This window comes from Lampetra fluviatilis, chromosome 26 (assembly GCF_964198595.1).
Source record: "Lampetra fluviatilis chromosome 26, kcLamFluv1.1, whole genome shotgun sequence".
In the NCBI taxonomy this organism is placed as follows: domain Eukaryota; kingdom Metazoa; phylum Chordata; class Hyperoartia; order Petromyzontiformes; family Petromyzontidae; genus Lampetra; species Lampetra fluviatilis.
Window position 1 is genome coordinate 8,855,744 of NC_136300.1, and position 27,653 is coordinate 8,883,396.

At 55.4% G+C, this 27,653-nt stretch overlaps 1 protein-coding gene across 1 annotated transcript; it reads right to left on the reverse strand.

Annotated features, from left to right (window-relative positions):
- Positions 1 to 1,082: 1,082 nt before the first annotated feature.
- On the reverse strand, positions 1,083 to 27,591 carry LOC144942042 (solute carrier family 12 member 3-like). Its single transcript, XM_078868664.1, has 26 exons — positions 27,175 to 27,591; positions 24,557 to 24,703; positions 23,514 to 23,589; positions 22,410 to 22,505; positions 21,864 to 22,003; positions 21,163 to 21,273; positions 20,371 to 20,482; positions 19,719 to 19,849; positions 19,139 to 19,223; positions 18,642 to 18,802; positions 18,373 to 18,480; positions 18,100 to 18,223; positions 16,149 to 16,250; positions 15,539 to 15,694; positions 14,645 to 14,744; positions 14,107 to 14,218; positions 13,168 to 13,302; positions 12,589 to 12,695; positions 11,984 to 12,066; positions 11,240 to 11,311; positions 10,194 to 10,295; positions 9,772 to 9,883; positions 9,007 to 9,093; positions 8,341 to 8,476; positions 6,820 to 6,887; positions 1,083 to 2,772 (listed from the first exon to the last, which is right to left on the reverse strand). Exons 1-26 carry the CDS (start codon positions 27,478 to 27,480, stop codon positions 2,631 to 2,633), a joined length of 3,111 nt encoding a protein of 1,036 aa, XP_078724790.1. The 5' UTR covers positions 27,481 to 27,591; the 3' UTR covers positions 1,083 to 2,630.
- Between the last annotated feature and the right edge of the window lie 62 nt (positions 27,592 to 27,653).

A 27,653-nucleotide genomic window follows, 5' to 3' on the forward strand; every position in this document is an offset into this window, starting at 1 on the left:
CACACACACCGTGCTAACGTGACACACACACCGTGACAACGCGACACACACACCGTGCCAACGTGACACACACACCGTGCCAACGTGACACACACACCGTGCCAACGTGACACACACACCGTGCCAACGTGACACACACACCGTGCCAACGTGACACACACACCGTGACAACACGATACACACACCGTGCCAACGTGACACACACACCGTGACAACGTGACACACACACCGTGCCAACGTGACACACACACCATGCCAATGCGACACACACACCGTGACAAGGTGACACACACACCGTGCCAACGTGACACACACACCGTGCCAACGTGACACACACACCGTGACAACACGATACACACACCGTGCCAACGTGACACACACACCGTGCCAACGTGACACACACACCGTGACAACACGATACACACACCGTGCCAACGTGACACACACACCGTAACAACGTGACACACACACCGTGCCAACGTGATACACACCTAAGTGCGTCATGTGACGACATCGTGTTGTTGTTGTCTTTTATAGAAGAGTAATATCTGACAATGACATGTCAAACACGGCAGGTAGATTTGAGGCGAGATGTTAACTCCCTCGCCTGGTGTACAGGAGGTCGTGGGTTCGATGCCGACCCTGACGCCTGCTGCTGTGTATTTGGAGTTTGCGTTTCTCTCTCCCCGTGGTCGCGTGGATTTCTCTCCGGGTCCTCCGGGTTTTCCCTCCATATTTAGAAATGTGGGTTTAGCGCATTTTGTTGCTACAAATGTCCACACGATAAGCCACTTCTATGAGCTATCATGTGGCCGGCTCGCTTTTGGAAATGAGTTGTACAGCTCAGTTATCGTTACCTGGTGAAATAAACAAAAATTGCTTCGTAATTTCCAGTTTTCTTTGAGACGAATCTGACTTTCGTGATACAAGTTCAGGGAGCAAGACGGGAATTAACAACTTGCTCGGCACTGTGCGCTTCTGTGCGGTGAGCCTGGCGGGGGTCCGAGCCTCATCGCTGACACACAGACAAGTCCCACGCACGACGGCAGTCCGCTCTGTCACTGAGCACGCAGACAACGAGGGGATTTCGGGTCGACTTTAATACAATATACAAAGTAACAGCGTGAAGGGAGACACGGGCGAGCTTTACAGTCTTCATTCCTTAATACAGTTGTCCGTAACCTATGTAGCACTACCAAACTAAAACTACTCCATAATACAACGAGAATAACATCTGAAACCGCAAATGCCAACCCGTACAGTGCAAAGCACGATTTATTGCCATGTCTGCTCTTTTACGCGAAGCTTCGGAGCGCCTCGGCGCCTCGACCCACGGCGAGTGCGGCTCAATCGCGATCTTCTCTCGGTGTGGAGCAGTGGCGGCAGCAGCAGCAGCGTCACTCGCGGGCGAGCGTGCACCACACACACGTGCACAATCGCATGCGCACACACACACACACGCGCGCAATCGCACTTGCCCCCGTTTTCGATCGGTCAGGCTGCGGATCCGCATTCGCGCCGCCGTGTTCACGGTGTGTGCCACAAGAACAGGTCATGGTGCAGCCCTGCGGTTGTTTGGCAGGAGGCGCCTCGTGCACTCGAGCAAACTCCCCCCGCCCCGCCCCCCACTCCGAGAGGGAGCCTGCCCCACCGTGATCGTGCCGCTTCGTGGCACGACCACGGTGGAGCGGACAGACGCCGGGGAGACCGAGCCGGCGACCCGCGCATCGCGCTGGCGCTAGGCACTCCGCCACAGTGTGCGCCATCCTCACACGTGTCTTCATTCGCGTCGCAGGTGTCTGGTGGGCGGCGAGAGGTGAGTTTCACGCGAGCGACGGGGGATCGAGTGGGTGTCTGGTGAGTGTCGAGCTGCGGGTTGTGAGTGCCCTTGGCGTTGAGTGCGTCACGTGGCGGCGAGCGGCGAGTGGCGTCACGCGAGCGGTGAGCGTCAACGGCGAGACACGCGGTGACACGGGCAGAGCTCGTCGCGAGCGGATTTTGGAGGCACGCGCCAGTGATGGAACTCCGCATCGATAGCGTCGAGTCTCCCGTTGGTGAAGGCTGCGCGTTCCGAGTTTGCCATCTAAATACAAGAAACATCTCCCGACAGCGCTTTGCGTTTTCATTATTGCACGCGGAGCGGAGCTGTGGCCTCAGCGTGGCATCATCTCCAGGACTGCACCTCCGCCATATTTTTCACTTCACACTGAGCCGTCGGTGCTCATGGCCTGCGTCACGGTGGGGGTGGGGGGGGTGGGGTGGGGGGGGGGCTGTGCGGCCGTCATGCACCACACCGCGCCCCGCGATTGCCACTTCACAGATTCGCAGATTCGCTCGACTCATGAGCGGCACGGCCAGGGAGGCCACGCAGCGTCACTTCGTCGATTGGTGTCACGCGGCTCCACTCTGCCTGAGAGAAGCTCCATTCTATTTACACCTCCTGAACGCGGCACGCACGGGGAGAGGAACGCTCTAAGCCAGGGGACAGCTCGGAGAGGGAGAGATGCCAAGCAGGGAGGTAGACGTTTGGGGGAGGGACACGCGACGGGGCGACGGGGGGGGGACACGCGGGAGACGCGGCCGGGCCCACCGGCGCTCGCGAGCGGCGCCGGGACCCCGCGGCGTCGCCGTCACTGGCAGTACAGGGTGAGCACGTTCTCCTGGTTGCCGCGCATGAGCAGCACGGGCGGGCGCAGGTCTTGCGAGATGGTCTCCAGCCACGCCATGTAGAGCGCGCTCGGGCAGACGCCCTTCCGAGGCAATGGCATGCACCTGCGTCCGCACGTAGGGAGGGACACATGCGCGGCGGTTAGCGCTGTGAAGGCGAGGGTGAGCGATCGTCACCGTTCGAGGGTTCGAATTAACGACGTTTTTACCCAGACGTTGGTCTTCGTTGTAACAGGTGGGGGCCGACGTGAGACCGTCTCCCGCTCAATGGAAACATTGAGCGGGAGACGGCCGCAGTGGGGCGATTGTGGCCGATGTCGTCTAAATTCTGGACGACATCGTGAGCCCACTGCGATCTGCGCTCGCTGGGCAGAGCAGCGACAGCGAGACGGGGCGAGCTCTCTCCTGAGGCCCTCCCGTCGTGGCCGGCAGACCTCGACATTGGGCATTTAGCTCCTGAACAGATTTGCCGTGCGCAAGATAGGAATTGCTCAGGGCGGTGGGAGAAACGTGCGGATGAGTAATTGCGGCCATTTTTCACAAGCGCTCTCTCAATAATCAGCAGTGAAAAGTTCCATTCAGAGAGAGAGATCCCTTTGATTTGTGAGATCCAATCAGGGAGAGGGCAACAAGGCAGAGGCCGAGCTGTTGGATCCCAAACCATCAGACTCTGGGCAGCAGTAGCCAGGAGTCGTAATGTCCGCCGCTGTATAACCTGGGCGTGGGCATCATGGCTGAAATACCAAATGACAAACATTACAACTCTGCCACTGTAAACTATAAAACTACAAACTAAACTATTTTTTATTTTACCAGGCAAGGCCCACTGGGCTAAATAACATGTTTCTTTTAAATAGACCTGGCCACAAGTGATAGCCCTAAAGAAGTGGCTTGTCGCGTGGAAAAGTATCGCAGCCAGATGCCCTATAAGTATGTTTCTAAATGTGGAGGGGGAAAAAACGGAGTCCCTGGAGAAAAACCCACGCGATCAATTTACAGGTATCAGGGTCCATATCAAACCCATGCCTTTTGAATAACAGACGAGGTAGTTAACATCTCGCCACAGTGGCGCGCCGTGTGTGTCCCTGTGTATTGCAACACCACAAAGAAGAAATTCCACAAGTTTACGGTTAAGTAATTCCCACTGCCGACTTGCCACAAAGTGCTACTCATTTTAGTGACCTCGGAGGGATGACCCTGAGTGGCCGGTGGCCTGCGGCCTTTCCCTTGTGCCACGGGCGTTAATTCTCGATAACAAGTGACCAGCTAGCCACGACGCATCAACACTCTGAAGTCACGACCGTTTTCCACTTCGTTAGCTTCAGAACTCATCTTCTTGGTTCTTTCGGTAAAGTCACGTAGAAGAGAAATAATACTGGTAGGAACGAAGTGGACCAGACCACCAATAGATTATATCGTCCGTCCGTCCGTCCGTGTATCAACATCGCCCCCTACTGCAAACACTTGGCATGACCCTGTCCGACAAGATGGCCGCCCGCTCCCCCTGTGATGTGAATTAAACAAGATGGCCGTCGCTTCCGGCGCCTCACGGCGAAACTTTTTGATCGACTGACTATGGGCGAACTCATTTATTCTGGTGGGTGAACAGTGGCGGGGAGGGGTGGAGGAGGAATTGATGATAAAAATAAACTTGCACCATCGTTACAGCTGCCGCGACGAGAGATGTGGGAGGAGAAGCGGCGACCGCTGCCTTGCAGGTGAGAGGTGCGTGTGTGTATGTGTGTGCGCGTGTGTGCGCGTGCGTGCGTGTGTGTGTGCGTGCGTGTTTGCGTGCGTGCGTGCGTGTGTGTGCGTGTGTATGCGCGTGTGTGTGCGTGTCTGTGTGTGCGTGTGTGCGTGCGTGTGTGTATATGTGTGACTGTGTGCGTGTGTGTGCGTGCGTGTGTGCGTGTCCGGCCCACTCGAGCGGCGTGATGAATGGGCGCTATTGGGCTTCGGATCGTTATTCACGGCGAACTGGAAGCGTAGCAACACAACTTCATTACGTGTGCGTGTGCGTGCGTGCATGTGTGTGTACGTGTGTGTGTGTGCGTGCGGTGTGTGTGCGTGTGTGTGCGTGTGTACGTGTATGTGCGTGTGTGTGTGCGCGTGTGTGTGCGGTCGATATCCCTGTACCGGTATTAGTATTATTCCTACCAGCCCACCCCGCAGGGTCCTGTTAAAGTAATAAAAATAAAACATAATAAAATACAATTCTCACGACGTTTCAGAGGACGGCTGCTTGCGTTGTGGCCGAAACGTCGTGAGAATTGTATTTTATTATGTTTTATTTTTATTACTTTATTATTTCCCTTCTGCGTGACTTTACCGAAAGAACCAAGAAGATGAATCCCTGCAGTCACGAAAGCTTTAAATCGAACGGTTCAGAACTATACGGGAGGCGCGTGCACCGTGTTCTCATCGCTCGCTCGCTCCCTCGCTCGTGCATGGCTTCCACACCGCTCGTGCCTGACAGCACGGCGCGTGCATCGCATCGGTGAGGAGGTTCTGCCTTCCGATGACCTCTCTCTCTCTCCGCTGTGTGGCCTCGAGGCTGCGTTTTACAGCGAGCAGGTGGCTGCTTATTCGGCGTTACGACATCGCGACGTGTGGAAATAGAAACATTTGCGTACGGGGCATTTTACGCAACCCTGCTTTACAGACTCGTAATGCGTGGCCCTAATGGCTCGCAGTAAACGCAGACCGCTGACCGGTTCTAGGTTAAGAGGTTCACGTGCACCTCAAGGTGGGAGCGAGTTAATTACTGATACCGCGTCACATTCACATTATTATTATTATTGTTGCGGGGACTTCCGCTGAGCGGACAATCTGCGTGGGAGTTACAACGGCGTGGAGCTGCTTTGTCGTGCCGCCTGCAGTGGCTGCTGAGGGCTACGGTGCGTGTGCGGCAATCAGCCGACTAATTGAAACATAGAGTGTCTTCTTACTTATGCGGCCTAACGACTCAACATTCATTCTAAACAAATGCAATACATGGCATCTGCTCCGGCTGTAGAAGACCAATGTTTTCGTCAGTTGCGGTAAAGTCGCTTACAGCTCTGTTAATATCACAAGAGAAGTTTTGTATCACCGCCATTTCACGAGCCTGGCTGTGAAAGCCATTCGCCAGCGAGCCGTACACGTTACACGCGCCAGCCGCAAGCGTGACGCTGAGCAGGAACGAAGCTAGCGCGTGCGTGATGGCAGCACGTGCCAGCGTAGCTACCGCCCGGTGGCGCCTACGTACGAGCACACGCGTGTACGTACGAGTACACGCATGTACGTACGAGTACAAGCCGGAACAGAGACTGCTGGGCGCCCCTGCTCTGCCCTTGGAGCACGTGGCGTAACATCCCCGCGTGGGAGCCACGCAGGGATTCCCCGCGGAGCGAACAGAGCCAGCCAGGGCGCAACTCCTCGGACGCTGGGCGCCCCGGGCTCTCCGGGTCACTGACCGTGGAGCATTGCGCGTGTTGACACCACGGGCCCCACGCGCCAGCACCCGCGGCGTGCGCCCGCGAGCGCTTTTGTGCGCACGAGTCGCTGCTCGTGCCAGTGGCCGCTTCGCCGCCTGCCCTCGGCGCGAGCTGAGAGCCGAGTGGCCACATGGCACTCGGTTATCCGCCCTTATGGCATCTGGCACCGAACTGAAACCAGGGCAATTGTCAAATTGACGTGCGTTGACCTTCCCACAGTATTTTTCTCGAACTGCGCACATCTTGTCCGTGGAATAAAAAACATGAAAGCATAAAATCAATTTGGCGCACGTAAGGACTAGCGCTTGACCGGCGGCTATCAATGATTGACGCGGTGGTACAGGGTGGAGCGGTGCATCGCAGACAATTACTTCTGCGGGCCACATGCACCTGACGAGCACTGGTCTCAGTTAACGGCTCATAGTTAATTATTTGGGGAGATTGGCGGCTATTCAATTACTACTTGTTCGGGAAATGATCAATCTTTATGCAAAAATGCTTTCAAGGGTAAAACAATCACTGATCCTGAAGCACGACGCAGCAGCGGCGCGGAGGAGCGCGCGGGCCCAGGAGCCAGCCTGCTCCTCTGCGGAGTCCGCGGAGCGGCAGTGAGGAGCGCAGTACGCACGGACGCACGCACGGGTGAGTGAGGGCGCGTGCACGCAGAGGCACTCACACGATGACGAGAGCCGAGTCCCGCGAGTAGTCCAGCAGGATCTCGTTCAGCCGCACCTGGCGCGTCGTCTGGGGAGAGAGAGAGCATTTGTGAGCACTTCCCTGGACCCCCCCCCACCCACACACACCCTCCAACTGGACACACGAAAGCGCGCACGGACGCACGCACGCACGATTAAAACGGTGACGATAACTGACAAGGTTGCTTTTGTGTGTTTTCTTTTTTAGTAAGCCGCTTGAACCACGTGGTGAGAACTCTAGGGTTCGTTTGCAAGCGTGACCCGGCTCGCCACAGCGACAGCGGCGATGGCGGAAACAAAACAAAAGCGCGCGACAATGAAGCAAGCAGAAATGACGGGCAAACAAGAAGCGGATGGACATCAGAGCTGAAGCGCCGCAGAACAGAACACACCGAGCATGGCGATGCGATAACGGTTTTAAAGGCATCGGTGAACGATCAAACCATTGTAAACCACCACGCAGCGGGATTGAACTCATCACCATCGATGTGACCTGAAGTTCTTTGCACCTGGAACTATCGGAAATTCGTACAAAGCACGACGAGAGACGGAAAATTTCGATTTAAAGCTTTCGTGACTGCAGGGATTCATCTTCTTGGTTCTTTCGGTAAAGTCACGTAGAAGGGAAATAATAAAATAATAAAAATAAAACATCAAATAATTCTCACGACGTTTCGGCCACAACGCGTCTGACGCTGTCTCCCCAACAGACCTGGTCTTCACCTGAGGACGGCTGCTTGCATTGTGGCCGAAACGTCGTGAGAATTATTTGATTATGTTTATTTTTATTGTTTTATTACTTCCCTTCTACGTGACTTTACCGAAAGAACCAAGAAGAGAGACGGAAAGTGAGGCCGAGCGGCGTGCTGTGTACGATTCGCGCCTTGCGGCTGTTTTAACATCGGTGGAATCTGCAAAAGATGATTCAACCTCTAAGTTAAACCGTGACATGAATCCTCGCGTGGAGGACCTACATAGTGACAGCGTAATAGATATACAGAGTGATATACTGAGTGAGAGCAGTAGCCCTTCCAGCAGCCGGGACGCTGGACAGCACGTGGCCGTACCTCACGAGGTCACGGGGATGGGGAGAGTGCCCCATCGTCGCCCTTGCAGTGACGATGGGACAATAAATCAGTTGCGCGTCGAGTGCCAGCGTCATGGCCCAAATCTTTTGCCAAATTCGAAAAAGTGACACCCAGGAAATTACTCGACCGGGATTGCAGCCACGCCAACAATCGTCGCCGCCGACTGGCAGCAGACCGATGCCGACGTGCGGGCCGGTGCCGAGTCATCAACTTGTGCCGCACAGGGACAGCTGCCACTGAGGGTGCCCTTCGAATGTTCGCGATGAGATGCGACACAAGGCGCTGTGGGATGAGGAGGCAGGGAAGTGAGCCCCTTTGGAGGGCGAGAGGTAAGAGGTGATTCACGGTGGAGAGTGACACGTGACTTATGATGGAGAGTGACACGTGACCGAATCCCCGCGGCGGCCCCATTACCTTCTCCTTGAACTGCTTCAGCTCCGCATCGGAGATCTTCCAGGGGCAATCTTTCCGCATCTCGTTCACGACCTCCTCCTCCTTGAATCCATCGTTGAGCTGATATGGAGCCACCATGTCCTCAAAGCGCTTCATGCTGTGTCAAACGCCACAGTGCGTCACTTAATTAGAACGTCGCCATCATCATCGTCATCATTGTACAGGCCTTAGTCACACATTGTCAGCCATGGAGGTTGTTTCACCACACTTCACCACGCTGGTCAGTGCTGATTGGTGAAGCAGATACATCACTCGCCACGGTGTCAGCCCTCGCCAGAGTCGAACTCCAGTCGCCGAGCTCACGGCGCAGTGTGAACGATTGTGACTCACACAAACTCATCGATATCGTGTTTGCTCAACGCTTGTGCACCACGTGACAATTGAGTTTGTTTGGCTGGGTGGTGAGGGGTCTTCACGACGCACATTTAGTCAGATCATTACACGGGGACAAACCCATATGTGTTCAATTATGAATCGTAACATTGGCGCTAAAACCTACGCTTTAAAGTCAAACACCTCGTGTTTACCATTACAATGAGTGTATGTTACGTGCTGTACACATAACAACTGTGTCCCTGCATGTATCTTGTGTGTGTGTTTGTTTATTTGTTTCTCGTGCCCACTCACTGCTCAGGCCTTGGCTTCTGGTTGAGGTCAGGTAGGATTTGGATATCTTTGAATCCCAAGCGGAACTGCTCCAGCAGAGTCACCATCCTGCACGACGGCACAGTGAACACACGACAGCCGATATACCGTATGTACCGTAAACATATGTGTGCGAGGAGACGGTCGTCCTCCATCAACAGTGGAGGGTGGAGGAGCGACGCTCACAACGACGAGCGGAGCGCCGGGCGGATAAAACGCAGCAAGATTGCAAAGTAGAGGGCACAGGTGGCGCATCTGCAGTCAAGGCACCTACTGGGTCCCGTGACCTGCCAGGGGGCCTTCGAGACTTCACGTGGCCTCAAAGTGCACCTAGCATGGCAGAAGCGCCGTAGTGATGTCACCGCCACTTAGTGGTGAGTGGCGGTCGTTGTTGTTGTGTGTTCATAATCAAGGTTTTTGGGTTTAGATCGCGTTATTTATAAATGTGTCGTAACCCTCCACCACCCGACACGGCCAATCAGTAAAAAAGTGTCACGTTGACAAAAGACAAATAGTTCACTGCTTTAGCCCACCGGTGTGTTGAAGCATGAAACCACAACATTTACAATTTGAGTACGACGTTTCGCAGGTAATTGCATCCAGCATCATCGGGCAATTCGACACATTTATAAATACTGCGATCTAAACCCAAAAACGTTGATTATGAATAATATTGGTCGCGAAAGCCTACATGTTAAACTGTTGTTGTGTGTGTTCGTTCTTGTTGTTGTGCGTGCGGGAACGTACGAGCGCCGCTCTTCGTCGAGCCGGATGATGTGTCCGCCCACGAAGACGCGCACATTGCAGTCTCTCCAGCGCTTCTTGCGAGTCAGCAGGTAGGGGATGAGGAGGGTGAGCCCTGTGGTCCGCAGCACACGGCAAGCAGTCAGCACACCGCAGAACACCGCAGCACACGGCAAGCAGTCAGCACACCACCACCGCACACCACAGAACACCGCAGCACGCCACAAGCAGTCAGCACACCACAGAACACCGCAGCACACCGCAGGCAGTCAGCACACCGTTTAATAGCCATCTGCTGCTGCTGCGTCAATCGCTCTCGGCAACGAGGTGAGAACGGAAGGGAAACGATCGGAGTCTCCAACTACGCTCTCACGCTCTGAAACGGACGCAGGCCGATCGCTGTGCGGCGAGCGAGAATCACCCACCGCCGTCATCGAAGAGCCAGTACACGTCGATCGTCTTCTTCTCCTGCTTGCCCTGGAAGATGGTGCTCGCCTGCTCCGCCTCCATGGCCAAGTCTTCGTCCCCTGCGCGGCGGTGGAGACGCGCACAACCTCGTGTGAGCCTGAGCTGGGCGCGAGTCACAGTTGCCGGTACCGCAAGCGAGAACTTTTCCGGCCTTGAGAAACCCTTGTACGGGGATAGAGTGTTGCGCCCTCGCACGTGTGGGTTTTCCCCCCGGCTCCTGCGGTTTGCTCTCACGTGTATAAACAACGCATTCATGGAGTTGACCAAACATCACAAAATAGGACCAATTATTGGCACCGGTTCTGGTTGCCTTCTCAGGTCTTTGCGTTTTCCTGTGCTTCCGTGCAACAGCTGTGCGCATTATACATTATGAAGTGTTTTGATTTGAAATTTGCATGCCTTGCGGTGTAAATATATAACATACATATAACACTAATAATCCGTTAGAGCTCACTGCTCGTGGCAACGCCTGAAGGGTGGAGAGAGACTGCTGGCACTGAAGCCAGGCAACGCTTCTCCCCGTCATGGAAATGACACTTTGCTATAGCAGAGACTAGTCTCTGATGGGCTGCATCGCTAATTGCAAAGATGAACTATTACACCTGAAATTTGACAAACTGGAAACTAAAATTGTATTCATCGGTGGCTGAGCGTGATGCATAATTGTAGCTAGCAGCCCGGAAGTCGTTTGGTCGTGACTGTCCATCAGTCCCTCCCTCCCCTCCCTCCGTCCCTCTCCTCCCTCCCTCCCTCTCGACATGACGTCCGGCCAGCCAGCCAGAAAAAAAACTTTTTTTCGAACATAGAATCACTGCTATATTTTGCATGAAAGTAAGGAAAGTACAATCGTTTTTTAGCTAATCAGAATAAGCTAAAACAATGAAGTGGCATTCACGTAAAAATGTCAAATGTTAAAGCAAGTAATCAAAATGATAATAAAAAACTTAAATTTGAAAGCAACACAGTGAATGGGTTGTAAAGTAGCATCGCTCGGCGTACTCACCATTCGTGATAGAGTTTCCGTTTGTCATCTCCATTTGCACCTTGACCTCTCCATCGTCAAACGCGCGGTTCACTGTCGTGACGACACACAGGGGTCACACTCTGCTCTCGCGACGAAGCGAAAGCCGTCGAATCGAGATTTCTCGGCCTCAAATCCATCACTCTGTTCTTCCCCTCCACCGCCCCCCAGCCTCCACCACTCCACCCCTGTGTTGATTTGTTCTTGCTCTACTATACGCATAAGTTACAAACTATAACTGAGAATCAGAGTGTCTCTCTGCCCAAGCAAGCAAAGAGAAAACATTAATTTACATCGCCGCTGGACATTCCACATTCTCACGGTGAGGGCCATTCTCTTCGTAAGACAACCGCAGTGGTAGTCACCCGGCCTCTCCTGGAGTCCTCCTATCCTGTGCGTTGTATGCGCTCCAGACGCCTCTTTCCCGAACCTTCTCCCAGCCGTGAAGCCCTCCAAAAACTCTTGCGCCTGATCTTTGAACCCCCCAGCCAACCCCAAGCTCGCTGGTGGAACGGACAAAGGATCGTGAGTGGCTGTTCCTCGTGGCCAATCGGGATCTCGTCCCGGCGCAAGTGACCCCCCCCCCAGCCAATGGGAACCTCACAGCATCCGATTCAAACCGTCTTGGCGTCCTCTTACATTATTACACCACGGCTAAAGAAATATCATGGTGGTGTAGAGTACACAGGCCGGTGCGAGCGTGCACGGCCGTGCTCGTGTGCTCACCGTGGGCTCGCTTGATGCGGGAGATGTCCAACCCCTCCTTCATCCGCAGCACGCAGAGGCCAAAGCTGAACTCCAGCGCGTCGCTGAAAACACAAAAACACGCGCGGGCACCGCAGCGATGTTCACATCTCAAGCACGTTCACCATAGCATTGCCGGACGACAGCACTGGGGACACACCTGGCCGGGTGGCTCAGTGGCAGAGCGAGTGATTCGCAAATCGTAAAGGTTGTGGGGTTCAGATCCTGGTCGGTGGGGTTGACTCAGCCAATCATACCTCTAGGGTCAATCAAATAAGTACCACTTTACAGGGAACTCAACAGTGGGTTTCCTATGGAGAGAGTCGCCCATGCCATGGAAATGAGGAATTTCCACCTCTGGCTGAATACGGGCTCTAAACAGGAGATGAGCAGCAGTGCTTAATTGCTCAATCGAGCAGGAAATTCACACTCCACTTTGTCCAGTGTTTTGTTCCCAGCTCACTTTCCACATCCTTGCCTCTGGAGTCCTCAACTGGTTCAACAAAGGAAGTCTCTAACACGCTGTCACGTGGCTCATGGGGGCGTGTGACGACCCCGTCGAGGTGACCTCTGGGTGGGCGACCTACTGCATGATGTTGACGTAGTTGTCCATGTTGTGAGGGTGGTCCACCTGCCAGTTCTTCTTGAAGCCCATGAAGAGGACGTTTGGCCGCATCTTGCCCAGGCCACTGCCCTGCACGCAGCAGCAGCAGCAGCAGAAGCCACATGGTGACACCAGCGTAGGTGTGCGGTGTGAACGTGTGTGTCGAGTCAGCCTAGTGCGATGTGTAAACATCACCACTAGGGAGACAAAGGTGGCCGGGCGCGGTGTTGGCCACCCACCCCTTGTGTCAAAATCCGGAATTTTATTCTGACACCCTGCCTCCTGTCCTGAAGGTGCCTGCCGCAGTTTCAAGCGAGCGCCAAACAAATTCGTGACAAAAGCCAAACATAATCGCCGCGTGCTCGAGCATTTAACGCATCAATTAATATCCTTTCAGCTCAACGGCAATTATAACGACCAAACGTATCAGTTAGACATGACGACTCGCTTGAAAATGCGTCGAGCATCTCCAGGACAAGATCCAGGAAGTATGTCCCATTGCCGCATGCGCCCGGCGCATTGCCGCGTGGGTCCGGAGCGTCACCACGTGCGTGCGTCGAACCTGCATGAGGATGTGGGCCCCGGAGCGCACGTCGGCGGCCACCACGGGCCGGTAGAACGTCTTCACCTTGCGCTTGTTGAGCCACGCGATGTGGCCCGGCGCGTTCAGCTCCGGCAGCTTGTCCTTGCGCGAGCCCTGTCGTTCGCGGGCAGCGCGCAGAGTAAAGTTAGCAGCTGACGGCGCACGCAGTCGGCCGCTGCTCGGCAGAGGGAGCGGCCGCACGCACGTGGCGGTCGCTGACGCGTGGTGGCCAACATTCACGTCCGCGCCGTTAGAACAAAACGTAAGAGTTGTACGGTCTTCGTGGCCGACAGTGTAGAACTTTGTCAATGTGCTCTGTTCAGCAACTGGCATCACGAGATAAACCCTAACCCTACTACCCATAATGTAGACGCAACTTTCAAGGGTGTTAAATAGGGCCCTACCATGTGTTCATCATCCTCTGATTTAAAAATATACAACGATAACGTTAATTTAGTGATAATGTGCTATGTATATATCCTCTGGTAAATATCAATAAATCGTATCCTGTAACGCCCACCATTTATCATCTTGGTTCTTTCGGTAAAGTCGCGTAGAAGGGAAATAATAAAATAATAAAAATAAAACATAAAATATTTTTTATCATATAAAACATTATAAAATATGTTTTATTTTATTTTATTATTTCCCTTCTACGTGATGACTTTACCGAAAGAACCAAGATGATGAATCCCTGCAGTCACGAAATCTTTAAATCGAAATTTAAAGCCCACCATTTACATTAATTGTATTTTACGCGGAAATAATTTTCGCTTAACGCGCCGCTTTTCAGGAACGCATCTGGCACGTTCAACGAGGAATCACTGCACGTGGGTACACCAAGGCCAGGATAACAGCAGGGCCTGCGGGTGGAGGGCAGTGGTGGGGGGGAGGAAGGTGGGGGGGCGAGGCACTCACCACCAGGACGTTGGTGCAGATCATGAGACTCTGGTTCTTGGTGAACGTCGACACGAAGTCCACGAGGGCCGGCCGGCAGTTGGGGGGCCCGGTGAGCACGAGGCACTGGGGACTGACGCGGAGAGCACGCGGCGGCGGTCAGCGCGCACCTCGCGACGCCGCACAACGACGGTGGGGGGAGGGGGGGGGGCATGTGCATCGAGAGGGAGTGAGGGGTGTGGGAAGCTACGGAGGTGACGGCGCGGCGAGCCGCGAGTGAAGATGCTTCGCGGAGATGAAGCAGTCGGAGAGTGACGCTAATGCCCAACAGAGAGAGTGCTCGTGCTGTTAGGAAGAGCATCATGCAGTGTACGCCCACAAGGAACACACTCGCAAGAGTCTTCCTAATGAAGTAAATATTGAGTTAGGTAACCGAGGTAGGTGCTGAGGTAGGTGGTAAGGTAGGGACTGAGGGAGGTAATGAGATAGGTATTGAATACTGAGGAGGCCCATCAGCTACGGTTGGGTGAAGGAGGAGCGAGGAGGGTGAGCGACTCACCGGAAGTTCTTGATGTGGTCCTCCACGGCGTTGAGGCTCACGACGTAGCCCAGTGCCATGTTGTAGGAGCTCGCCTGCACCGAGGAACCCCAGTTGACGTCTGCGAGGGGGAGGAGATGCGCGGCCGACGCAGCGGGGAGCATGTCAAGCGCACGCACGCGTGGGAATCGGACAAGTTCCGAAAGGAAGATGTTCACGGCCTGACGCAGGTGCCCGCGCGGACGAGGTGGCAGAGCGAATGGGAGAAGGTGGATTCTGGTAGCGGAGGACAAGTTACGGTGGAGCAGGGGTTCTGATGGACGACGTGGGATTTGGTGGAGATGGATGCTGGAATTGAAAGTGCCTCCCAGTGGTGGAGCTGACACAGTGGCTCAGATGATTCGTAGAGCGTCGCGAGACACTGAACAGTGATGGGAGAGGCGTGTGCAGTGAAATGAGAAGGAGGAGGGATTAGTAAAAACATATATAAAGAGGCGTTAACCCTTTCCGTTGATACTACAGGAGGTGTTAAGATTTCGATTTAAAGCTTTCGTGACTGCAGGGATTCATCTTCTTGGTTCTTTCGGTAAAGTCACGTAGAAGGGAAATAATAAAATAATAACAATTAAACATCTTTTATTATGTTTTATTTTTATTATTTTATTATTTCCCTTCTACGTGACTTTACCGAAAGAACCAAGAAGAGGTGTTAAGATGTTCAAACACCAAGTAGACACCCGATTGCAAGGCATCGTCAACTCCGCATTGACCGCACGTCATGCTTGTGGTAAAGCGTGCAAACAAGCGTGCTCCCAATAATAGTGCACGCATCGCCCTTGAAAACTGATCGGTGACACCCGCCAGCGCCGACGGCCATCGCCGCCGGCGCGGGCGGCGGGCGGCGGGCCTCGTCACCTGGCTTCTTGTAGGTGACGTAGGCGAGGAGGAAGACGACGATGCCCACCACGATGAGCGCCGCCCACCAGGTGAGCAGGAACATGATCACCACCGAGATGACGGCGCCGAACAGCGCCGCCCACTTGTTGTAGAAGCGGAAGGACGGGCGCCACCCTGCACGCACGCGGCGGTCAGACACGGGAGCTGTGGGACGCGACGACCAGCCGCGCGGCGCTGGCGGCACGCTTGCCGTGCGCGAAGCATAAAGGCGCAGCCCTGCAACTGCTCGCTCGCGACACTGCTCGCGGGAGCCCTGGGAGAGGCCCTCGAGACGGTGATTTTGGCCGGCTCTTCCACGCCGGCCAGACGTGTTGGAAGAGCGATGGATACCCACACTTTACTCGAGAACACGCGGGCTGCCAAATCGATTAGCTGCGGTGTTACCCGTGTACACCGCTGGGTGGACAGAGGTGGTGGTGGTGGGGAGGGGGGGGAGTTAAGAAACGTGACCCCCATTGTCCCCGTGCCGTGCTGCGTAAATACCGCACCGATCCTCACTCGTTCACGATTCGCCACGTCGCAAATGTAAGCGGTGGCGTCGGTGGCGGTGCCAGGGTGCGGTGGTCACCTGGGGAGTTGGTGATGGAGGCGTGGAAGCAGGAGAAGTTGATGAGCGCGTAGGAGGCCAGGTAGAAGTTGGAGATGATCGGCGCGATGGTGTTCAGCTCAGCTACGGAGGCACACACGTCACGCCGAGAGTCACCATCACGGAACAGCCTCGTCACCTCGACTGACGCACGCAGAAGCATCGTAACGAGGGCCCGATCCTCGCCGCATCACAGTTTTTTATTCGTTTAGACGCTGGTGCCTCCACTGCACGCCCGTGTTCCAGCACTGTGTAGTTGAGGGTTGTTGGACCAAGCGCGCAAATCTGTGAAACTTTCTACCCGTGGGCGTCGAAGTACGGCAGTACAGCAAGAGGGTTAATTTCAGTCTGTGCAAGATTGAGTGTTAACCCCCTCACACACGTTATCGAGTTGACCAAAGGTCCATATATAGGACTACAGAGCTTGGGCAACTGTGGGCTTGATGGTGGTTTTCTGCACCTATATACCAGCCTCTGTCTCTCGGAGAGTGATTTTTTTTTTATTATTCATGGACAATGTTATAGAATCACTAAAAATGCAAAAAAAATCTAAACTGAAGTCGAAACATCTCTACGTTCAAAGAAGCACGGGGCGGCACTCATCCCTGTTGGTAGCCCTCAGCCAATAGTGTGTAAATTCCACGTTTCTCTGGAAGGGACCCGTCTCTCGACGCGATAAACCGCCAGCCGACTACGAGGACGAGGACGGCGCGTGGCCCGGCCGGGGGGAGGCCTCGAACCATTCACAGCGACGATTACAACACGGTCCCCCCCAACAGTGCAAGTTCATCATCGTGACAAATAAAAGTTTCACAGTCAGCAAACGCCGACGAGAGCGGCTCACCCCTCCCCCCTCCCCATGGAACACGAACCCGGCGTGGGGTTGACCGTGGGAACCCGCGGAGAGGCGGGGACCCCAGCGCGCCACGCGGCTGCACCGTTCATCTCCCGCTCAAGGCTTCTCAAGAGGCCCCTCCGTCAAAGTCCATCGGCTGCCACGGCGTGCGGCGTTGTCCACCGGCCGCTGTGGCCAATTGCGCAATTGTGCGTTTTCTTTTTTTACCCTTTGATTGTTTTACCGCTCTTGAACCGTTACGGGCGCGAGTGGCACGCGAGAAGTGAGGCTCGCGTATCCGTGTCATCCCGGTGGGGATCACGCGGCACTCCGGCCCCACGTTTCGCTCTCCACGTATGTACGTACGTACGTGTGTACGTAGAACTTCTTTCGCACCGTACGTAGCCAGCCGTGCCCATCGGAGGTTACCGGGTGAATAACTCCGCGAGCGATTTGCACCGCCTCATTAGGACGCCCGGAGAGATATGTTATTGTTATGAAGAGAGACGTTTTTGGCGGTGAAAAGACTTTCTAATGAAAGAATCGTGTTGACTTTGGAACAATAACCGTATTGACTCAGGCCTGTTGTGCAGCGATAACGTTACGTTTACTGCTCGGTGACTGTCGATGTTATTGCCTCATTTCTGTGTTTGTAAAATCTACAAATATATTTCATGTTTAAAATGCAACTACAGTAAACAAACTAATCTATGTATAAGTTCCGTACTGGAACTCCTCACTTTAACACTCACAGCTCATGCCCATTTTCCACCGGCACATCCAAACCGTGCCAGCACGAGGCCCTCGCGTTACTCCAAGTGGTGTCTCCACTGGCCATTTGCCGCAGCCTCACAAGACTTCGAATCTGGTTTGGGGGCCAAGCAGGGCCAGGGGCGGGGCTAATGAATCGGCTCGTTGCTCGCGGCGCCAGCGGCACGGCCTGGCTTCGGCAGTGGTAAGCCGCTGGGCCGGGTTGGCACGGCGTGGCACCGGCACTGCTCGGGTGTGCAGTGGAAAAAGAAGAATCGGTGGCCTGGGGGGATTGGCGCTCCGTTCCCCCTTGGATCTCTCTGGTCCCGCGCGGTCGCAATCACTCACCGATAAGGATGAACCCGGCCGCGATGAAGAAGGTGAGGACGTAGCCCGGGATGGGCTCGTCGTTTTTGCCGAAGCCACGGCCAAAGAAGCTGATGCCTGGGTACAGCTGGTCCCTGCACAGGCACTGCACGGCAGGGAATGGTGACAACCACAACATCTCACTCGGTATTCGCGCGATCGTTCGCATTGTGCAGTCGTTGCCGTGACATTGCTGCAATGCCGCTGCGACGTTGTTGCTGCGATATTTTTGTTGTTGTAAGGCGAACTCCATACCTGGAAGACCTTGGGAGCGCTGACGAGGCAAGCGAGGGCGGAGGAGAGCGTGGCGCCGAAGATCCCGGCCGTGATGAGCGGGGCGAAGCCGGACACCAGGCTCATGGCCTGCCCGGGGGATGGCGCCACACACCACGCGCGGTCAAACACGGGGTTAGGGACACCGCGCAGTGTTCAGCCACCTCGTGGGAATGTGAAACAAGATATGAGATGGAGCGGTGGCGCAGCGGTTAGTGCACCGAAGCGAGCTCGGTGACCGCGGCACGCACCTGGTAGTGGTTATAAAGGCCGTAGGTGCAGGTCTCGGAGGCCGCGCAGGCCGAGAAGTTCCAGCCGTACTTGCAGTCGAGGCCCGTGCACTCTCCCCCCACGCCCAGCACGGCGAGCGTGTCGTTCATGTCGCCGGAGGCATCGCGCAGCACGCACGCGCCTGCGCGGCACGGGCGGCACGGGGAGGGAGTGGGATTAGTGCGGGGCGCGACACGGAGCCTCGTCGGCGAACGGCGGCGCTACCGCTGAAGCACAAGCTTACACATGGCACAAGCTTACACATGACACAAGCTTACACATGGCACAAGCTTACTCATGGATGCACGCAGAGCCGTCCCCAGGGTACGGAGAATCGGGGCGACCCAACTCTGTAACAGCGGCAGCAGTACGAATACATCACCGTCACCCGTTGCCGATCGCTGCCGCTGAAGAGTAAAAATGCCAAACGGAAACATGTCACCCGACTCACAGAACCCACAGGTCGTGCATCGCTCACCGATCGTTGCCGAGATGATTATGTAGGAGATGGTGGTCCAAAAGATGGCCATCATGGTTCCCTTGGGAATCGCCACCGCCGGGTTCTGCACGGACGACACGTCACGACGTACACACGGCACACTTCTTAACTTGATGATGTCAAACATTTGCTCCATACGACCGAATGCGACAGGAAGGAAACAGAGAGAATTGTGGGATAGCGAAGCAGTCGTGTGGGAAGCTGAGGTAACGGAGCTGGGAAAGAGATGGAGCGACTAAATCAGCGCACGCACAGGCTCCGGACGGATTGTTACATCGCAGAACGGCGAGAGGTGGCAACTGCCTGCGGCGTGTTTCATCCAGCAGTGGATTGATCACGGTCCACGATGATGGTGATCCACGCAGCCCATCTCCGAGTGGCAGGTGGAGGGACAGTGCGGCTGGCTGCACGGCGGGGTGCGTGGCGGGGGAGAGCTGACGCGTTATGGGACGCCGTGGGGAATACTCCGCACGGCGGCCGAATGGGAGTAGGGAAGAGGCGTGCCCTGGATTCACGTGGAAGGAAGCGCAGAGACGTCGGAGGGCACGGGCTATTCTACCTTGAGATCTCCGGAGATGTTCGCTCCGGCCAGGATCCCGGTCGCCGACGGGAAGAAGATGGAGAACATCCCAAAGAAATTGTTGTTTGTGCCGCGGAATGCCGGCACAAAGTTCGTGGCGAAAATGTCCGCTGCAGGGCAAAAACAAAAAACACATCTTGTTGAACGTGGAACGGACGGGCACGGTGGGGACGTTACGGCGCTCCCATGCATCAGTTTAGAAACGAAAACCCAACACGTGGAACCTCGAAGGTAAAATGCACAACAGGTGACATTTCGGGCGACGGCCCTGTTGCATAGCACATCTACAGAGACTCAATCGACCTCAGTCAACGTCCCGCTCGGCTACGTGGAGGGAGGCAGGGAGGGAGGGAGGAGGGAGGGAGGCAGAGAGGGAGGGGCAGAGGGAGGCAGGGAGGGAGTCGGGAGGAAGGGGGGTAGAGAGGCAGGGAGGGAGGCAGGGAGGGAGGGAGGCAGGCAAGAAGGCAAGCAGGCAGGGTGGGAGGGAGGGGGGAGGGAGGGGGGAGGGATGGAGGCAGGGAGGGAGGGGGGTGGGAGGGAGGGAGGCAGGGAGGGGGGAGGCAGGGAGGGAGGGAGCTGCAGCGTTGACACTCGCGTCTCGGCCGCGCTTCACCCGCCGCGGGGTTCTCACAGCGGTAGCTGAAGAAGCCCTTGGACTGCTTCTCCTCGGTGGCCGGGATGATGGTGCCCACGATGTAGTTGACGAACGAGACCATGATGACGAAAAAGAAGACGACCTGGGCCTGCACACAGCACAGAGTCAGGAGATCGTTCGAGGTTCTCTCCTCGCCCAGAGGGCAGCGTTTACCCGGAGCCTCGTGCTATGCGAAGGTTTTCCTGACCAACATTAGGGTTTGGGTTAGATATTAGAGTTAGGGTGGAGGTGTAATGTCAATTGTTGATGATAACCCTCCACCACCCGACGACAGAGCCAAAAGAAGTCAAGCTATCGCGTGCCTAAATCTACAAATCGATTTGGTTATTCACACGAGCACCGGTCATCCTCGCAGCGGCTTCTGGATGGCCATCGAACAAAGACGGGCACCGCATCGCGCGCTTTCAGATGTGCTTCTGCGGCCGTCTGGAACGCTCTTCCTACCGATATTAGGAAGCCACTGGAGCTATGCACTTTTTTAAGCCATCGAGATTGAAAAACTAATTTCTTTAGAGCTGATTTTTGTAGTTTAGTTTGTTGTCCTTCCCCCCGCACCTCTCATTTAGCACGGCGGGCTATGTACGGTGCAACATAAAGTTCAACATACGTACACACATTCAGCAAAATGCCGAAGAGCGTCATCAATTTTTCATTCTCGACGTTTCCCCGGAGATTCCACCCGCAGTCTCCCGGCGTAACCGGGAGCTGGGTGAGGGCCGGCGACCTGCGCGTGCGTGCTCCGTCTCCCGAGCCGAGGGCGTCACTAACCTTGGCCTCCCACTCCATGCCGGCCAGCGAGATGCCCAGGAGGAGAACGACCGTGATGATGCCGATGATGCGGATGTCGTTGACGAAGTCCACGATAATCACACCGTTTTCCTGCAACCCAGCGGGGAGCGGGGGGGGGTCGGAAGTGGGGGGGAGGGAAGAAATCAAGGCTCTGAGCGCATAAGCGAGGATGGGCCCCAGGGATCTGTAAAAACGCTTCAAGGCTCACGGGCCGATGGACAAATGTAACTGAACTTTTTATTTCACAAGCTAAGGCCCCACTGAGCTACATAGCTCTTTTTCAAAAGCGAGAAGGCCACAAATGAATGCTCAACGGAGTGGCCTATTCATCACGTGGATATTTATAGCAGCCAAATACTCTAAACGCGCGATGTTGATTCTAAATGTGTGGGGGGAAAACCGGAGGACCCGGACAAAAATCCACGTTACCACAGGGAGAGAGACACGCCAAACTCCAAATATAAAGCAGGGTCAGGATCGAACCCACGACCTCCTGTATCCCAGGTGAGCGAGCGAGTTAACATCTGATAGCCACCGAGACGTCAAGTGGACGACGTGCGCAGCTGGCGCGTCACGGGCTTGTTTGGCACAGCGCCGGCGCGCATCGGCGGGGAGCGGTGGGACGCGTGGCGGCGACGGAGCAGGGGGGGGGGGGAGGGGTTGGTGGGGGGGGCACTCACGAGCATGAGGTCGCGCACGGTCTCCGCGAAGCCCACGGTGTGCATGGCCACCGCCACCGCGTTGGCGAAGGCGAAGATGAGGCCGATGGAGCCCCCCAGCTCGGGGCCCAGGCTGCGCGAGATGAGGAAGTAGGTTCCACCTGGGCGACGAGGCAGAGGGTTGCGAGGTGTATATATATATACGCAAACTCCAAGTATACAGCAGGAGCCAGGGTCGGGATCGAACCCACGACCTCCTGTATACCGGGCGAGGTAGTTAACATCTCGCCACTGTGGTTGATGACACTGACAGAGCGAGCGGAACCACCACGGGGGTCGCTAGAGAGCTCCCAGCCGAATCCCGCCATGCACTTGACCGCGGGGGCGAGCGTGGTGGCCGTGACCCCTGACCCCTCCCCCTCCCCTCCTCACAGGGAGCGTGGTGGCCGTGACCCCTGACCCCTTCCCCCTCCCCTCCCCACAGGGAGCATGGTGACCCCTGACTCCTGACCCCTCCCCTCCCCACAAGGAGCGTGGGAGTCACCTGCGGTCCGCACGGCAACTTACCGGACTTGACCTTTCCATTGGTGGAGATGGCGGAAATGGAGAGGCCCGTGATGCTGGTGACCACCACGGACATGATGATGATGACCCACGTCAGTCCTGTTGGGCCAAGGAGGGAGGTTCATCGACAGTCAAGCCGAGTAAAGCCGAAACGCTCACATCATTTGCATACAGACTCGGCTATGCACACACAGGAATAGTCACAATATCAACACTGCGCAGACAGCGTTGTTGGCTGGCAGCAAATCGCAGATTTTGTAAAACGAATCGCCTGCTCGTCCGTCCCCACGTTCGTGTCAATTGCGATTCGTCGGACCCGAGCTGCTGCCTCCCGCCACTGCGCTGCCGAGTGGCCTCGTGCAGTGGAGCGAGCTACAGGTTGGAGGGAGACGAAGAGAAACGCGGAGCGAGTTGGCGCACTCGGTGTCGAGCCGAGTGAGTGACGCTTACTTAGAAGGAGGTATTGCAAACCTGTCAACCCCTTATCAGTGCCCCCGACCTTATTACAGATCAATTCAGACCTTATTGGTCACCCCCGTGCCCCTAATAAATATCAACGTTCATTCTACAAAGTCCCATCATAACAGAGAAACAACAAATAAATAGACAAAACAAAATTGAATTTCCCTGCACAAGAATACGGGGTAGACCGTATGGGTTGACACGGCATTGCATTGTAGAGGTTCAGCGATTCGATTCCGGCAGGCCGCCCTGGCTGCCACTGCCGGCGTGTCTGACCGTAATAACTCAGCGCCGTCTGCAGCGGTGGACGTGAAAGAACCCGGGGACCTAGGCCCATCGCGTGCCGGCGTCACGGGCCAAAGTGCAAACATTGCCCTGCAATTGTTCATTCGGGAGTACGCATGGCCAACATCGTCCCCTGCTGAGAAACTCCTGCGGTCCATACCCGTCCGTGAAGCATAGCGCCTTGCGCTACGATGAATACGGTGTGAACACCACGTGCACGAGACTACAAGAGAGTGTTTGGTTAGGAGGGTACGGTCGAAATGTGAGAGACAGAGAGGCGGGGTGGGTGGGCGAACGGAGCGCATGGCCCCATTTCATGATGAGGCGAACAACTTAAAACTCGTGCGGCCGAAGTCTCACCGATGCCTGCCTGGCCCGTGATCCAGGGAAGACGCAGGTAAAGGATGACACCCCAGATATTCAGCATACACCGGATCTGTGGGATGCAAAGCGTGGTCGGTAAAGGGCTCGTTCGAAAATGACACCGCAAAATTACTACATTGGGAACAAAGATAAAGATCCCCCGTATAGCCTTAACAGACTGTAGGGGCAAGTGCTGTTGGTGAGCACCTATGAAGGCCGGCACGGCACACGAAGGGGTGGGTGGCCAGCACCACGCCCGACCGCCTTTGTCTCCCCAGTGGCGATGTTTACACACCGCACCAGGTACTCATTCGAGGCTGAGTCGACCTAGGGGAGGCCCAGGACCGGTTCAGATAATCGTCACTGGGTGTTGGCCGTGAGCGGGAATCGAACCCGTGTCGCCGGGTTCATAGCGCGGCGTAGCGCTAACCGCTGCACCATCGCTTACATTGGGAACGCACACACACAGACACACACAGACACACACACAGACACACAGACACACAGAGCAGAGTCCATTGGGTCGCCACCTGCCCGGGTTTGTCCCGGGGTCGACCACTCGCTGACAGAGGCTGCTGCTGCTGCCGCCGACCTGGGGAACCTGAGTTGTGATCCGTCTCCCCGGCGGGACATTGTTTGTGAACCGCCGCGTATTTCCACGAAGCCCCCTAACCCGCCACCACCCCACCCCTTCCCCAGCGCTGGTTATGCGAGCGATGTTCCTTCGTCACACGATAAGTCTCGGGGTTTTGTTTCGTGTTTACACCTCCTGTACGCAAACCATACTTCACATATTCTTGTTTTTTTTCGGTAAAGTCACGTAGGTAAAAAAATGTAATTAATAAAAGTAAAATAAAAAAAATTAAATAAAAATCACGACGTTTCGGAGGCAACACAAGCCTCCGTCTTCAGGTGGAACCGTCACAGCACACTCGCTGTATCAAGTAAATGAGAAATTCCAAGAGATCCGACCCCGTATATATACTGGTTGACATGTGCCGGGTGTGCCCTGCTGCTGCTGCTGCGAGGAGGCGACTCACCATGACCCCCTTGACCCATCCGAAGCGCACGGGTTTGTGCTCTTTCATCTTCTTGAGGTTCGCCTTCACCTCGATCTCCGCCGCCGCCTCTTGCTCCGGCGTCGGCTCCGCATTCTCGAAGTCGCCCCCTCCGAAGTTGATCCCCAGCTGCGGCACGGACACGCGGGACACGTGGCACGGACACACGATGGTGAAATCATCTGGTATGCAGGCGGTGCTGGGTGGATTATTATTGCATCGTAGAGCAGTGCGCTAACCACTGCGCCACCGCTCTCCCATATTTTAACCAAACCTTCAAATGTAAACTCATTGTTTGGTGATGCCGCTACTGCTGCCGCTTCTTTGGCGGTCGTGCGCAAGCAACAACAACAACAACACTCAACAACATCATTCGTCAATAACTCTGCAGCCTTAAAAGAAAATGTATATCGGAGACGTTTCGGGCAATTACCCTTCACAAACTTCAAAAAGGTGTTGCTGGGTGACGTTGACTTTTTCTCGAGCAAATCGTTCAAACTGCTGCGGGAAAACCGAATTGTTATCAATACAGTACGTGTTATCACTACAGTATGTGTTATCACTACAGTATGTGTTATCACTACAGTATGTGTTATCATTACAGTACTTATTATCACTACAGTATGTGTTATCATTACAGTACTTATTATCACTACGGTACTCGAATGTGCTGCCATGGAGCGTCTCCCGAGCAACCGAAGTGAGCTTCTTCGGGAACGTATTTGGGAGAAGCTCTCGGTGGCACGCGGAGCGAAACGTCGGACATGCTACCGAACGGCACGCGGGGTGCGACCCAGCAAGCACACGACCGTTGCAAGCTTCTGTTGTTCTATACACGTGCGTGATGGTGGCAGCAGTCTGCTCGCGAGCTCGGTGTCCAATGTCGAGCTCTGCTGCTCGCCACGACGAGAGGGCGTCAGCAGAGAGAGAGAGAGAGATCAAGTCGGTGTCGTTTTGCTCTCCCTCTTAGTTGTGAGCGGCAAACGCGGCGACTCTCTCATCATTCGCACGCGCACGACGAGAGCGCGCACCGCAACAGCGGCATCAGCGCACGCCACAAAAGCGGTTGCCGGAACAACAACAACAACAACGACGACAACAAACAGCAAACACGGAGAAATGCGCAGCGTCGCGCGTGTAGAAACACGCGAAAGCTTTGTCCAGACCACCGGCTCAAAAGAACTGCATGTGCGGCCACTGCTTGGGTCTCTGTGCACTCGGCACCGCAGGGCGCGCGCGCGCGCGCGTGGCGGACGCGTGCGTCTCACTGCGGGGTGCGGGAGGGCGAATCGGCCGCGCCGCGCCCTGGCACCTCCACCACCGGGGGTGTCGAACGCAGGGGCTGTTCCTCGCGTTGGAGTCTTAAAGAGCTGCGATTGTAATCCGCATTGCACTTGCGGTGGTGTGCGTCAACCCGACGCGTGGTTCGATAGGCGCACGATTGTGTTTCCACGTAAGAGAAAATAAATGTATTTCTTACACCGCCCGGCAAGCAATCGTTCAGTAAGTTAAAACGCAGGCCGTCACGACCAATGATGTATATTAGGACTCATGGTTATTTTCTCTCGGGGTTAGATCGCGTAGACACAATGCCCACGTTCGCTATAACCCTGCACCGCCCGACAGAGCCGATCAAATCGAGTCAATGAAAAACAGTAAATAACAACAATCATTGACATTTGTTTCTAATGCGCCTTCCACTAATGTCTCAATCGTCACGCGAAGCCCAAAGATCCACGAGTGATTTGGGTTTTTTTCCCCCGCAAACCGGAGGAGTGTTGACAAGCGAGCAGAGTTGACAATTTATATTTTGTCATCTCCAGCCAAAGCGTCGTTCGTATTAAATCGTCAAATCGCTACTCGCTTTTCGGCTCTCCGTCTGCTCGTAAACCAAATGGAGCGGCACGTTGGCCCACGTGACGGCATGAATTGGTTGTCTGTCGGGTGGTGGAGGATTATACGAAACCGAATTACAATACATCTACACGATGATCTAACCCAAAAATTAACGAATTACGAATAAGAGTTCAGAACACGAGACCGTAACTAGAAAATGAAGACCAATAAAGGGCGATCCATTTACAGACACCCCGCTGGTTTCTAACGACCCCTCTCTTAACAGCCGATTGAATCTTGGCTGGTGAAGGCAGAGGAGAATTAGCGACCTGGGGGCTTCGACACAGCGACGGACAGAGACAGAGAGTGAAACACAAAGACAAAGGAGACGTACACACAGAGAGACCACCAGAGAGACGCACACCATCGGAGCGCACCGAGAAACAAGTCACACGAAAGCAAAGATCCTTCAGCAGACGAGGGACGCGTGCCGTCGAGCGAGCACCTGCGAAGGCCGGCACGGCACGCGATGAGTTGGGTTGGCAAGGACCGCGCATGCCGAGCCAGCACCAAAGTCAGAGAGAGAGAGAGGTAACGAAGATGGACTGGATAGAGAGTGTGCGGTGCGTGCGTGTGCGCGTGTGTGCGCGCGCGCGTGTGTGTGCATGCGTATGTGTGCGCGTGTGTGCGCGCGTGTATGTGTGCGTGTGTGTGCGTGCGCGTGTGTGTGTGCGCGTTTGCGCGCGTGTGTGTGCGCGTCTCACCCCCTCGAGGCCATGCAGCGCGGCGAGCGAAGGCCGCTGCTTTCGCGTTGCTCCGGCCACGTGCGTGTTGCAGTAGTAGTCGAGGCGCGGCACCGCGTCCAGGGTGTTGTGGCCGAACGTGCGCATGGACGAGGTGGAGCTCGACTGCGTGCCGTACAGCTGCTGCTGCTGGGTGCTCTCGTACGAGGGCGAGTCCGCGTCTGCTGCGGCCGCCTCCTCGCACGAAGTGAGGCGGCTGATTCGGAAGCGGCCCTGCGACTCCCCGCCCGCCTGGCACGCCGGGTCCAAGGAGATGTCGCTGGCCATGGTGGTGGAGTCGTGGCGGACGAGCGCACTTTGCTGGAGGGAGGAGTGTGCCGACTACTGACTGCTGATGAACTCCGGCTCGATGCGCAGCGCGTCGTTATATAGCACGGGACGGCCGGGGGTCGGGCCAGACCGGATCATTCTCGTCGCGATGTGCCGCCTCGTAATCCACA